General features: G+C 30.2%; 1 protein-coding gene across 2 annotated transcripts in view; it reads left to right on the top strand.

Annotated features, from left to right (window-relative positions):
• Positions 1–5371, top strand: part of LOC119608190 (homeotic protein ocelliless) — a 36577-nt gene extending 31206 nt beyond the window's left edge. Inside the window, exon 4 of one of the 2 annotated variants that reach the window (XM_037962518.1) lies at positions 3601–5371. In XM_037962518.1, coding sequence (XP_037818446.1) covers positions 3601–4737 — 1137 coding nt within the window. In that variant the 3' untranslated portion in view covers positions 4738–5371. The remainder of the gene's footprint in view (positions 1–3600) is intronic. The other variant, XM_037962517.1, reaches the window with a different exon arrangement.
• The last annotated feature ends 10633 nt before the right edge of the window (positions 5372–16004 follow it).

Consider the following 16004-nt stretch of genomic DNA (forward strand, 5'->3'; position numbering starts at 1 on the left):
GAAAGCATTTAGAAAATTTGAATAAAATCATTAAAGTTTGTTTTAAAAATCTCTTAAACTGTTAGTTAAACTTAGTTTAAATTTAAAAAAGTCCAATTTAACAAACATTAACATCTCTAAATGAAAGCATTTAGCAAAAATCTTAAATAAAAGAAAATTTTTCATTGAAATCATTAAAGTTTGTTTAAAAAAAAAACTCTTTAACAGTTAGTTAAACTTAGTTTAAACTTAAAAACCTTAAGATTAAGGAATTTTAACTTTTGAGCACTAAATTATTCTTCAAAAATGTTTATATAAGTAGAGAATTAAACGTTAATCTTTTAAAACTCTTAGTTAAACTTAGTTTAAACTTAAAAATTTCAAATTTATCACATAATAACATCTTCCAATGAAAGTATTCTTTAAAAGTCTGGACTACAAGGAAATTTGAATAGAATGATTAAAGTTTGTTTCAAAAACTGTTAGTTAAACTTAGTTTAAACTTAAAAATTTTAAGATTAATATAGTTTAACATTTGAACACTAAGGGCGGGTTTTTCAGATAAAGATAATCTACATTCTTTGTTTAAACCTGGTTTAATATATGTTTTGTGTTTTTCAGTAAACAGTAACGTTTCTTATTATCTTTGTTTAACTGAGTGTTATTGACCAATTAAACTTAAGTTATAAGTGAGAAGACACAATGAACAAAAACAATGATTATGGAAGAACAAACACTTAATATTTTAAGTAAATTGCAATTTTCTGATTTGATTTGTTTTGTTTTATTTAGTATTGTTTTAAATGTTTATTTAAAATTTTTTCCAAAACTTTTCATTTTACAAAAGTATTATTTGCAAAAAAACAGCTGTTCATTGTTTATGTTTTTGAGTGAAAAGTTGGCAATACTAACAAAGTTAACTGAACTTAAATCCATAACTGAAAAACACAATCATCGTTTAAAGTCCGCCTAAATTTGTTCCGAGTTTAATCTAATAGCAAGTTAAGCCTAGTTTAACTGAGTAGTAAGAAACGCGCTGTAAGTTTACCATATTTAAAGGAAGGTTTTCATTAAAAAATCTAAACATAAAAGAAAATTGTAAAGAAATTATTAAAGTTTAGTTTAAAAATTCTTCATAAATAGAAGATTTATTTAAACTTTAGTTAAACTTTTTTAATAAAAACCTAATCAAAATATCGTCTGAATTGAACAAAATTTTCTAAATAACTAATTTAAACTTGTGATGAACACCTCCTGGCTGAGTTTACTTAAACCCCAGTTAAACTCTGTTGACAAAAAACAAATTTCTGTTACTGTTTGCCTTTCGTTAACAACAACATAACGCTTTTTTCCCACAACAATTATAATAATTGGAAATTTCAACAAATTCTAGTGTTTATTTGTTTAACTTGAGTGAGTGCGTGAGTGTGACACAAGTGAAGTGAATGGCTTTTCAAGCGGAAACAAGACAAGTATCAATGAATAAATTATAGTTGTTGTTATTATTATTATAGCCCTGTAACAAGAAACAAGTGTTAAAAGTCACGCGCCCATTTTAAAGATGCTGCAGGCTTTGCTAGGCAAAGGATACAAAACAAATAAACAACAAAAACAAACAAACTGAAATGTTTATCCAAAGCGTACAGTTGCAAATTGACTCGATTATATTGTCAAATAGAAAAGCAAACCTCATGCCAACAACACACTCCCCCTTTTATCAGTTAAAAACAAGTGCAGGGCAAGAAATTTTCCCAAAAAAACACACACATTTAGAGGAAGGGGGATTTCATTCAGATAGTCATGTACACATTATCCTTGTTTGTTATGCTTAAGGGGACCAAAAGCTAACAAACGTTAAAGTGCTTACGAACGCACTCTAGATGTGTTCACATTCTCATCATTTAAACAACTTATTTCTCGTACAAGTGTAGTTAGTGAAACTGTTTAAGAATTTGTTTTTACAGTGATTTCAAAAGCTCTCAATGGGTCCATAAGAAAAATTCACATAAAACACCAAGAGTTGGGTAGTGTTTATAAAAAACCGACTTTTGGAAAAACCGGTTTTTCGGTTAACCGAAAATTAACCATTTCTAAAAAACCGGTTTGTCGGTTAACCGAGTATAAAAAACCGGTTAAACCGGTTAACCGAAATGTTTGGAAATCTTTAAAATATTATAATATATAGTTGAAAAATGTCATTTTGCGAAATATTATAAATTACTTAATAAGATATTTGCATTTTTTAGTATAGATATGTACATTAATATATCATAAGAAAACAAACTTATATAGATCTGAAGATATTATTGATTCGTTAGGTATATGGAAGTTGCCATACGAGGGATAAATTGACCATATATATCAATAGCAAAAATTATGCCCAGAACTATAAACAGTGTTCAGGTTCGCGACGATTGTCTCGACATAGACAGTGACCTCCCTCCACTCACTACGCCTGTGGTTGTTCAAATTACTGTGAATGACGCTTAGGAATATTGACAGGTGTCATTCTGACTTCCTGTCAATCAACCTAAGCGCCATTACAGTTTGTGAAAAACCCCAGCAGCATAAGTTCTCGGACGGCAACAACAATCCTTATGTTTCGATAAATAAAGTCCGTTTTGAGAACGTTTGAGAAACTTCTCGATTTTTACTATACTCACGCAGTAAACAAGTAAGTATATAGATAATATTTGTTTAACAATCTTAGGTCTGTTTTCATATGCACAAACGGAAAATAATGTTTAAAATTATCTATCCAAAATTTTTAAAAATCACAATAAAATATCAAAGAAAACATAAAATTTTGTACTAAAAATTAGATTTTTTTGAAACCGGTTAACCGAGACTTAAAAACCGGATAACCCGGTTAACCGAAAACCAATGTTTTAAAAAACCGGTTTGCGAAAAACCGAAATATGCAATAAAAACCGGTTTTTCGGTTAACCGGTTAACCGGTTTATAAACACTAGAGTTGGGTTTGTGTTAATGGTTTCATATTGCCACCCCTTGATATTCAACACACACACACACAAATATATATTTATACAATATTTGCCTTGATATTAATGCCACACGCCACAATCTATAAATGTTACCACACACTTTCAACGCCCCTGTTGTTAAACAGCTCCCAACGAAGGAAACAAATTTTTGCCTTCAAAGTAAAATAAAACAAAAAAACTTCTATTCATTCATGACCAAAAAAAAAAATCATTATTGTGAATTTTTTTTTTTTTGGTTAGAGGGTAAAGCAGGACTTTATTTGCGTTATATTGCCGTCTGAATGGAAAAAAAGAGCATTAAACAAGGCGTATCAGATTTCATTATATTACTCAATTTGTCCTTCTTGCTTTCATTATATTAGTATGTGTTTGTATGTTTCTCTTTTGATAAAATTAAGATTTGTAATCAAACGAGTCAGTGGGAATAAAGGAAGGACAGTAAAGGACATATTTTTTTTTAAATTTGCTGAAAAGACAATTTTAATAATATTATAAAATGAAAATGTTTGAAATCATTAAATGAACTAGAAAATATTTTAAATGCTGAGCTTTTAATTTAAACAAAATCAAAGCATTTTTAAAAATTTAATTAAATTGGTTTTCTTTTTACTTGCAGGTCTGGTTTAAAAATCGTCGCGCCAAATGCCGTCAACAGTTGCAACAGCAACAGCAGTCAAATAGTTTAAGCAACTCGAAATCGGTTAATTCGGGTTCGGGTTCCGCCTCGTGTTCATCCTCCTCCTCACGCAATACATCGAATAACGGCAGCAGCAATTCCAATTCAACGAATTCTTCCAAATCCAACAGTCATCATTCCTCGTCCGCCAATAACAATAACAACAACAATAACAGCAACAAATCAAATAACAATTCATCGAATAATAATTCCTCCTCACAGGGCTCTTCGGCCGCAGCGGCTGCAGCAGCCGTGGCACAATCCATTAAATCACATCACAGTTCCTTCCACAATTCCTCCTCGTCCGCCTCCGCCGTTACACCCAGCAGCTCTTCAGCCGTTTCACATTTACATCACATGGCCGGCAGTAGTGTGGGCTCGGGGTCGGCTGGTGGTCTTAATACCTCGGGCGGTAATAATCATCAGAATTCTTCACCTTTACTGCCCACACCTGCCACCTCGGTTAGTCCGGTTAGTATTGTATGCAAGAAAGAGCATCTGGGTGGTTCCGGCTATCCGGGCTCAAATGTTGATGCTTTACGTGGCTCATCTTATGATACTCTTAAGGAATCGGGTGGCGATATCAGTTCTAGTTCTCATCATCATAGTATTTATGGCACAGCAGCCTCGGCCAATCCCCGACTTTTACAACCTGGTGGCAATATAACACCCATGGATTCTAACAGCAGTATAACCACTCCCTCACCTCCCATAACACCCATGTCTCCACAATCGGCAGCTGCAGCCCATGCTGCCCAAACCGCCCAATCGGCTCATCATTCTGCAGCCCATTCGGCTGCCTATATGTCCAATCATGATTCCTACAATTTCTGGCATAATCAGTACCAACAATATCCCAATAACTATGCCCAAGCGCCGAGCTATTACTCTCAAATGGAATATTTCAGCAATCAAAATCAAGTCAACTATAATATGGGTCATTCGGGCTATTCAGCTGCCACTAATTTTGGTCTCTCGCCTAGTCCCTCATTTACAGGCACCGTTTCGGCTCAGGCTTTCTCGCAAAATAGTCTAGACTACATGACGCCTCAGGATAAATATGTCAATATGGTGTAGAATCTGCTGATACAATATTGCGGCAATAAATCGGATGATGATTCAGCCAGTGGTTCATATAATTCGACTAAAACGCCGTTTGAGTATGCATAAATTAGAGTGAATTGTTTTCTTCTTTATAAATAAATAGTCTGAAATTCACCAGAGAAACATTTTTTAAAACATATCCTACGAAATATAACAGTGTTAATGTATATTTTGTTTTTTTCTTCTTTTAGTTAAGAGAGTAACAAAAAAATTTTAGCTTAAAAAATAAAGAGAGCAAAAAAGTTTTAAATATCAAGAAAGGGGTTTTAAAAATTGTGAAAAATTAAAGTTAATGATAAAGCTCTTTAGAGGGAAAATTACTTAGGGAGTAACATATTTAAGCAAAAAACGCATTCCTTGGGTAATACTTCAAAGGTCTCTCTTTCTTTAAAAAAAAGCTAATTTTAAAATATTTTTTTATATTTTCAAAAGATTTTTAATTTTAAAACCCTTTTGTTTTCTTTTTTAAATAAAAAGCTATTTTTAAAGAAAATTTCTTGAAAAAAGAAAAACTTGTAAATAAACTATTGTTTACTTTTTTTTTATCATTTAACAGCCAAGATCAACGAAAATCGAGTGATAAAAACAAAAAAAAAAAAAAAAAATAATTTAACTCTTAATAAATAAACAATCTAAAGAAAAATTATATAATTTCAACTCAAAATTCTCTAACAAATGATAAAATTATTAAAAAAAACACAAAAAAATCCAAATAAACTTGTCTTATGTTTAAAACATTTTTTTATATATATAAATAATTTACAGTATTTTTTAAAAAAACTAATTTTTCTTTTTTTTAAATTTTATAATAATTTTTCCTACCAACAAACTAAAAAAACCCCAAAAACTTTATCAAGTATTATTATTAAAAAAAACACAATTGTAAATGATGATAAAATCTATCAGAAAAACAAAAAACTAGATTTAAAATTATTAAAACAAAAAAAAAAACTAAATATAAAAAAACCTTTTAATTGTATTTCATATCACTATTATTACAACAAATTAAACAAAAAAAATAAATTTAAAAAAACCCAAAAATAATTATAATATTAATTTGTATAAAGTAATAATTAACTCTAAACAAAAATTTCTACTAAATGTATAAATTTAAAAAAATTAACAACAAAAACTTATTATAAATAGCAAATAAAAGTTCAAATCTTAAAAAAAAAAATTAATTAAAAAAAGGGAAAACAAAAAAATAATAATTCTTATTAAAAAAACAACAACTTCTTACATATTTTTAGCAACTAGTAAATTTTATTTAGACGTTGTATAAAAACAAAAAAAAAAATTTCAAATTTAAAAAACCCGCCCCCCCTCACGCCCCTTTAAAATAACTAAGTAATTGTATGCTCTAAATAATAATAATGATAAAGAAAAAACCCACAACTAATAGTTAATAATCTGTGTACAAAAAAACAAAAAAAAATATTTATAAAAAAATATTATAATACATAAAATAATATTAAACTTCTCTCTCAAAAACTGTAAACATTTTTAATTTTTAATTTAACTAAAAAAACATTCCTTTTTTAAGAAATTTATATTTTATAGTTTATTTTTTTTTCTTAATTTGATTTGTTTTAAACAATTTATTATTATTTTAAATTCATAAATAAATTTAAAAAAACAAAAAAAATTTAATTAGTTAATTAATTTAGTTTATTTCCTTGCGTTTTTTTCCTACCCCCCCTTTTCTCTAACCCCCTCCCTTTTTACTCTACGCCTTTTGTTTGTGTAGCAGTTTCCCTGTTTTTTGTAAGTTAGTTTCATATATTTTTATTATTCCTTAAAGTTTAAGTGAAAATTTATTTTTATTATAATTAAAGAAAAAAAAAATAAATGCAAAAACTAAATAAATGTAAAAAAATTATATATAAATATATATAAAGAAAAATATAAAAATAATAATAAAAAAAATATATAAATTATGGTCTTTTATTTATGGTTGGATAAAGCAATTCAAATCACTTCAACATAGGCCTCTTAGGTTCTAATTGTGTAGGCTTTAGGATGTTTAAGACTTCATGACGTCACAGTAGAGTATGTGTCAATAAAATATTGCAGCAGCCTATGTAAATCTTGTCGAAAACGTCTTATCACTAAATATTATTTTCGATGGGATAAATTTTAAAAGGTCGTCCATTAGGTCCACGTTTTTATACCCAACATCAAGAAAGATGGGGGGTATATTGATTTTGTAATAATGGTCATAGACCCGCAAAAGTATGTCCTTATTAAATTATAAGACGATCCAGACAGTCCGTCCGTCTGTCTGTTGAAAGCATGATAGAGTCCGAACGAAATGAGCTACAAATATTCTCTACATCGATCCACGTTTTCGAATAGTCCCCATACAAGTGGACCCTCGAAAAACAGCTTTAACGGGCATATCTTTTTTCATATAAGGTCCCCTTCAGAAAATCACTATAACGCTCATTACTGGCTTAAAAATAAGAATATAGCAACGAAAATCGACAGGCATAAGTTTCGTGCGATACAAAATCTCTCTGCCAAATTTTATATGGATCGGTCTATAATTGAACCTACCTCTCTTATAAGGTCCCCCTCAGAAAATGACTTTGACGCTCATTATTGGCTTAAAAATACAAGTATAGCAAAGAAATTTGAAATTAGAAATGACTTTAACGCTAATTACTGCCTTAGAAATACGAGTATAGCAATGAAATTTCACACACATAAGCTTCATGCAAGGCAAAACCTCTCTACCAAATTTTATGTCGATCGGTCAAAAATTAAGGTCCCCTTCAAAAAGTTACGTTAACGCTCATTACTGGCTTAAAAATAAAAGTATAGTAAAGAAATTTGACATAAGTAATTCTCTTAGGAGCAAAATCCTCTCCAGCAAATGTTATGTGGATCGGTCCATAATTGAGCTACCCTCAATATAAGGTCCCTCCAGATCTTTACTGGCTTAATAGTTCGAGTATAGAGATGAAAAAATTTGACATAAGTAAGTTACGAGCCAAAACCTAAGAAACTTTTATAGGAACGTAAATTTTCCTATTAAATTTCATGCGGAAAGTGTCGGGAACTGATATTCGATGTAAACATATTTTATATGAACCAAAAACGGTCTAAAACAAAAAAATATGAACAATTTTATGAAAAACGGTCAATAATTCACCCTACCTCTCACATAAGGTCCTCTTCAGTAAATTTGATGAGTAATATCATCCTGATGTTTATAGGAAAGCGTACCTTTTACGGTATACGGTTTGATGGTGGGTATATTAGATTCGGCATAGCCGAATATAACACTCTTACTTGTTCTATTTCTAGTTGCCGCCGTGATCACTTCTGTTTTACAAAACAAGATTAGTTTCCCAGCAAAAACATGGTAATAACTTAGTTACAAATTACTTTTCAATGACTACAACATACTGTCAGCATTACTTAAAAGTAGTCTAATAATGACTTAGTTTAAAAGGAGGATATATGTATATACATACATCAAATCAGAAGAAATACACCTAGGCATGTTGTGCATTCCCTAACCAGTGCCTCAGGTGGAAATAGAACCAACCAGCTCCGGCATAACACTGCAAACTAACCTACCGGAGTAATGACTTACGTACCTATATGTTATGTAAGTACTAACTTTTTAGCTTCGACATATTGTTTTTGTGAACACTAATAATAAACGCAGTAAACCTATTTGCTGGTGATCATATTAAGTACTTACCTAACTCCTATTTGTAAGCGAACGTGGTAAAAACTTTAAGGAACTTTAACCAATTACAATGTAAGTTTTTTCTGGGTAGTTGAATCACACTGGAAAAAATCTTATAATCTGAGATCACTTCCAAACCGGCTGATGTATTTCCGAAAAGCCCTAGTTAAAACGACATTTACTTGTTTATAATCAGACCTAAAGTCTTTCAATCGATTTTTTAAGTAACACATTTTTTAAATTTTGAAAAAGGAGACATTAATCCTATATCAATTCCATTTTCTAAAACAAAATCTCAAATTGTTTTTAATGAAAAACTGGTCTAAAAAAAGACTGGCACAAAACAGGATCACTTTAAAAGATTCTGAAATCCATACATATTAACGCAGAAAAACTTTTCAAAGTCATTGACATTTTAGCTCATTATTTTAATACGTTGATGTCATAGGAGGCAAATACCTACCACGAACGCTTGCGAATAGGAAGTTAAAGAAGTACTTTCCATGCTCGCTTACAAAAAACTACTTATATAAGTACTTATAAATAGGAAGTTAGTTAGTTATTTAGTTAAGTAGTTAGTTAGTTAGTTAGTTAGTTAGTTAGTTAGTTAGTTAGTTAGTTAGTTAGTTAGTTAGTTAGTTAGTTAGTTAGTTAGTTAGTTAGTTAGTTAGTTAGTTAGTTAGTTAGTTAGTTAGTTAGTTAGTTAGTTAGTTAGTTTAGTTTTTTTTTTAGTTAGTTAGTTTAGTTTTAGTTAGTTAGTTAGTTAGTTAGTTAGTTAGTTAGTTAGTTAGTTAGTTAGTTAGTTAGTTAGTTTTAGTTAGTTAGTTTTAGTTAGTTAGTTAGTTAGTTAGTTAGTTAGTTAGTTAGTTTAGTTAGTTAGTTTAGTTAGTTAGTTAGTTAGTTAGTTAGTTAGTTAGTTAGTTAGTTAGTTAGTTAGTTAGTTAGTTAGTTAGTTTTTTAGTTAGTTAGTTAGTTAGTTAGTTAGTTAGTTAGTTAGTTAGTTAGTTAGTTAGTTAGTTAGTTAGTTAGTTAGTTAGTTAGTTAGTTAGTTAGTTAGTTAGTTAGTTAGTTAGTTAGTTAGTTAGTAGTTAGTTAGTTAGTTAGTTAGTTAGTTATTAGTTCTTTAGTTAGTTAGTTAGTAGTTAGTTAGTTAGTTAGTTAGTTAGTTAGTTAGTTAGTTAGTTAGTTAGTTAGTTAGTTAGTTGTTAGTTCGTTAGTTAGTTAGTTAGTTAGTAGTTTAGTAGTTAGTTAGTTAGTTAGTTAGTTAGTTAGTTAGTTTAGTTAGTAGTTAGTTAGTTAGTTAGTTAGTTAGTTAGTAGTTAGTTAGTTAGTTAGTTAGTTAGTTAGTTAGTTAGTTAGTTAGTAGTTAGGGTCTATGCTGGGAATCTATATATCCAAATAAACACAACTCTAAGAAAATATGATGTTGCCGTTTGAAAACAAGTGACCACAAAGATATCAGAAAAAAATTTATGGAAATCGTTATAATCACTATTGAAATTTTTGAAATTGCAAAAAATAAATAATTATTATTAAATGACTTCTGATTTCAATATAAATTATTCATTCACATATTTCTCACTTTAAAAAAGAAAACAACAACCATTTGTTTGTTTTGTGCTGTTTTTTCAATTTTATTCTGTGATGCATTAAATGCGAAGAAAAAAATTCCATTAACCTACTTAATACCTTTTTCATTTATATAAATATTTAAACCCAATTTATTTGCTGAAATACAAAACAACAAAAAAAAAGAGAAAAGGCCCATACACTTCCCACGCACTTTGATGAAATAATAATAACAACAACAACAGCAGCAGCAAAAATAGCAAATGAAGTTCTTTAAAAGAAAGAAAAAATAATAAAAAGGGGAAAAACTAAAACAGGACGCGTGTTGCTTATAGAATTACCAACTAATTTCATATTTATGAGGCTTCGACTTTTGCTACTCTACGTCGTTCCTTTCTACCATATAATCATCTTCTTCATCAGTCAGCCAGTCATTCAACCATCCGTATTTTTATTAGAGTGTATGAGTTAGTGGAAATGTATGACTGAATAGATGGATGAATGCTTTGTGTGTGTTTGCTGGTGTTTTGTTTTCGCAGTGTGACCCACAAGTTGCTGCTGATAAATGCTAAAATATTTTCCAGCATTTTTATTCGAATTTTTTGCCAATAATGTTAAAAATGTGTGTGTTAAAGTAAATTGATTTTAATCTATTACCCAAAGAACGTATGCACGCTCATATTCCAACAATCCAACGAAGAAAAAAAAAATAAACAACTAAATACATTCTACTATTAATACCGCACTCTCACTTACTTTTGCCAGATGATATCTGACATTTCGACAGGCAACTGCTGTGGCACGTGTCTTTTTCTGGTCACAAGGACCAACGCAACAACAACAGCAACCAAACAAATTCATCTTAGGAAACAAAAACCTAAATGAACGTAGTAATTTGAAGAAGTTTTAAAAGTGTCGTTTTGGTGTTCCAATGTATTTATTTGTTAAAACATCACTTTGATTATCCTCTTACAGCCGTAACGCCAATCCCCCTTCCCCCTCGTTACAATTTGCCAGCTTTTTACAAATCTATTTTGTGGCATTTATTTGTGGCTGACGACGTTCGTTGTCATTTGTTTGGCATTTTGCACCGGCTAATTAAATGTCGATAAATGAGAAGAAAACAAAACAACAAACGTTCAGTTATTTTCTATAAATTTATAATTAATCATGAAAATCCTTTAGTTTTATTCGATATAATCTGTGATTCTATCTATTAATCATAAACGATAATTAAATGAAATAGTTTGAGTTGAATTTCATTTAATTTAATGAGTAAGTATTGTTGGAAAATAAATAAATTAAGTTTTATATATTAAATATGTGGTATAGCAATTTAGTGAAGTTTTTAATTAATATTTTTAAACGTTAGCTACACTCAAAAAACACCTTGAATAATGTGCACTCAAATCAATCCGAAACGTTTAGTACAGTTTTCCTTAAATCAAGTTCTCGATTCAGGTACGTATGTTTTAAGTTGGCTATGGTATGTAGTTTCGCTATTTATAGACTAGACTATATACTAGACTATAGACTAGACTATAGACTAGACTATCGACTATACTATAGACTAGCCTATAGATTAGACTATAGACTAGACCATACTAGTCTATAGGCTAAACCATAAACAAGAGTATAGACTAAACTATACACAAGACTACATATCGTCTTATATAGTCTATATAAAGACTATACACTAAACTATAGTCCTTTGTAATTATGTACTTCATTTTATATGACACTGGACTAAACTTTAGACTACACGATAGACCAGACTAAAGTCTAGACTATAAACTAGACTATAGAACTAAACTAAAGACTAAACAATAAACTATAGAGTAATCTATAGACTATAGGTACTATTTGTAATTATTCCATTTTATATGAGACTGGACTAGACTTTAGACTAGACTATGGACTAGACTATGGTATGCAACTAGACTATAGAATAGACTATAGACTAGACTATAGACTAGACTATAGACTAGAATATAGACTATACTATAGACTACGCTGCAGACTAGACTATAGACTAGACAGTAGACTAGACTATAGACTAGACTATAAATTAGACTATAGACTAGCCTATAGACTAGACTATAGACTAGACTATAGACTAGACCATAGACTATACCATAGACTAGACTATAAATAGACTAGAATGTAGAGTAGACTGTATACTATTCTGAAGACTAGACTGTAGACTAGACTAGAATATAGACTAGACTGTATACTATACTGAAGACTAGACTGTAGACTAGACTATAGACTAGACTATCGACTAGACTATAGATTGGACTATAGACTAGACTTTAGACTAGCCTAGACTAGACTAGGCTAGACTAGACTGACTAGACTGACTAGACTGACTAGACTGACTAGACTGACTAGACTGACTAGACTGACTAGACTGACTAGACTAGACTAAACTAGACTAGACTATAGACTACACTCTACTAGACTAGACTATAGACTAGACTATAGACTAGACTATAGACTAGACTATAGACTAGACTATAGACTAGACTATAGACTAGACTATAGACTAGACTATAGACTAGACTATAGACTAGACTATAGACTAGACTAGACTAGACTATAGACTAGACTATAGACTAGACTATAGACTAGACTATAGACTAGACTATAGACTAGACTATAGACTAGACTATAGACTAGACTATAGACTAGACTATAGACTAGACTATAGACTAGACTATAGACTAGACTATAGACTAGACTATAGACTAGACTATAGACTAGACTATAGACTAGACTATAGACTAGACTATAGACTAGACTATAGACTAGACTATAGACTAGACTATAGACTAGACTATAGACTAGACTATAGACTAGACTATAGACTAGACTATAGACTAGACTATAGACTAGACTATAGACTAGACTATAGACTAGACTATAGACTAGACTATAGACTAGACTATAGACTAGACTATAGACTAGACTATAGACTAGACTATAGACTAGACTATAGACTAGACTATAGACTAGACTATAGACTAGACTATAGACTAGACTATAGACTAGACTATAGACTAGACTATAGACTAGACTATAGACTAGACTATAGACTAGACTATAGACTAGACTATAGACTAGACTATAGACTAGACTATAGACTAGACTATAGACTAGACTATAGACTAGACTATAGACTAGACTATAGACTAGACTATAGACTAGACTATAGACTAGACTATAGACTAGACTATAGACTAGACTATAGCCTAGACTATAGACTAGACTATAGACTAGACTATAGACTAGACTATAGACTAGACTATAGACTAGACTATAGACTAGACTATAGACTAGACTATAGACTAGACTATAGACTAGACTATAGACTAGACTATAGACTAGACTATAGACTAGACTATAGACTAGACTATAGACTAGACTATAGACTAGACTATAGACTAGACTATAGACTAGACTAGACTAGACTAGACTAGACTAGACTAGACTATAGACTAGACTATAGACTAGACTATAGACTAGACTATAGACTAGACTATAGACTAGACTATAGACTAGACTATAGACTAGACTATAGACTAGACTATAGACTAGACTATAGACTAGACTATAGACTAGACTATAGACTAGACTATAGACTAGACTATAGACTAGACTATAGACTAGACTATAGACTAGACTATAGACTAGACTATAGACTAGACTATAGACTAGACTATAGACTAGACTATAGACTAGACTATAGACTAGACTATAGACTAGACTATAGATAGACTAGACTATAGACTAGACTATAGACTAGACTATAGACTAGACTATAGACTAGACTATAGACTAGACTATAGACTAGACTATAGACTAGACTATAGACCTAGACTATAGACTAGACTATAGACTAGACTATAGACTAGAACTATAGACTAGACTATAGACTAGAACTATAGACTAGACTACTATAGACTAGACTATAGCCTAGACTATAGACTAGACTATAGACTAGACTATAGACTAGACCTATAGACTAACTATAAGACTAGACTATAGACTACTTAGAACTAGACTAAGACTAGACTATAGACTAGACTAGAGACTAGACTATAGACTAGACTATAGACTAGAACCTATAGACTAGACTATAGACTAGAACTATAGACTAGACTATAGACCTAGACTATAGGTAGACTATAGACAGACTTAGACTAGACTATAGACTAGACTATAGACTAGACTATAGACTAGACTATAGACTAGACTATAGACTAGACTATAGACTAGACTATAGACTAGACTATAGACTAGACTATAGACTAGACTATAGACTAGACTATAGACTAGACTATAGACTAGACTATAGACTAGACTATAGACTAGACTATAGACTAGACTATAGACTAGACTATAGACTAGACTATAGACTAGACTATAGACTAGACTATAGACTGACTATAGACTAGACTATAGACTCGACTATAGACTAGACTATAGACTAGACTATAGACTAGACTATAGACTAGACTATAGACTAGACTATAGACTAGACTATAGACTAGACTATAGACTAGACTATAGACTAGACTATAGACTAGACTATAGACTAGACTATAGACTAGACTATAGACTAAGACTATAGACTAGACTATAGACTAGGACTATAGCTAGACTATAGACTAGACTATAGATAGACTATAGACTAGACTATAGACTAGACTATAGACTAGACTATAGACTAGACATAGACTAGACTATAGACTAGACTATAGACTAGACTATAGACTAGACTATAGACTAGACTATAGACTAGACTATAGACTAGACTATAGACTAGACTATAGACTAGACTATAGACTAGACTATAGACTAGACTATAGACTAGACTATAGACTAGACTATAGACTAGACTATAGTCTAGACTATAGACTAGACTATAGACTAGACTATAGACTAGACTATAGACTAGACTATAGACTAGACTATAGACTAGACTATAGACTAGACTATAGACTAGACTATAGACTAGACTATAGACTAGACTATAGACTAGACTATAGACTAGACTATAGACTAGACTATAGACTAGACTATAGACTAGACTATAGACTAGACTAGACTATAGACTAGACTATAGTCGTACTTGATTTCAAAACAAACAGAAAAGTAGTTAAATTATTAATTAACTGTCAGGCGGACATGCCTAAATGGACTCCGATATATACAAAGTACATATATGTATATGCGCATTTCGAGTCATTATTTGTATGTATATATATGTATATATATATATATATATATATATATATATATATATATATATATATATATATATATATATATATATATATATATATATATATATATATATATATATATATATATATATATATATAATGACTCGAAATGCGCATATATATGTTCTTTATAGGGTCGCTAATTTATATAATGGAAATTTCAAACGGAATGACAATCATGTATATACGTTTCTCACGAAGGTGAAGGTGATAATAAGGATCTAGATATTACAATACATGTATACTTTTGTGGATCTACGACCAGTATTTCGATAAGTTAAGAATTTTCCATATTAAAAATAATAACATATTAATTTATTCATACTAAAGACATTCAATTTCTAATATTAATTAAAATTAGATAGATAGAACTACATATTAAAATACATATTTAATTTAAAATAAATAACTTATGCATTATACCTAGGCAGACAACAAAAAAACTACAACAAGACACATAAATTAATCAATAAAAACTATTTCGAGACATAAACAAGAAAATCCTGCAAAATACTTTTGTTTATTTTTCTTATGTAATCCATTTGATTTGCAGCAGAAGCAACAACAATATTTAAAACCCAAAAAAGCAAAAAACAATTTGTTTAATTACATTTCTACGTACTAAAATACTCTCAAGCTTTAATGGTATTTCAGGCAATTTACTATTAAATTAAATTTTCCAT

This window comes from Lucilia sericata, unplaced genomic scaffold (genome assembly GCF_015586225.1).
Source record: "Lucilia sericata isolate MDLA Ls3-8-SP2 unplaced genomic scaffold, ASM1558622v1 Contig000804F_arrow, whole genome shotgun sequence".
Classification (NCBI taxonomy): domain Eukaryota; kingdom Metazoa; phylum Arthropoda; class Insecta; order Diptera; family Calliphoridae; genus Lucilia; species Lucilia sericata.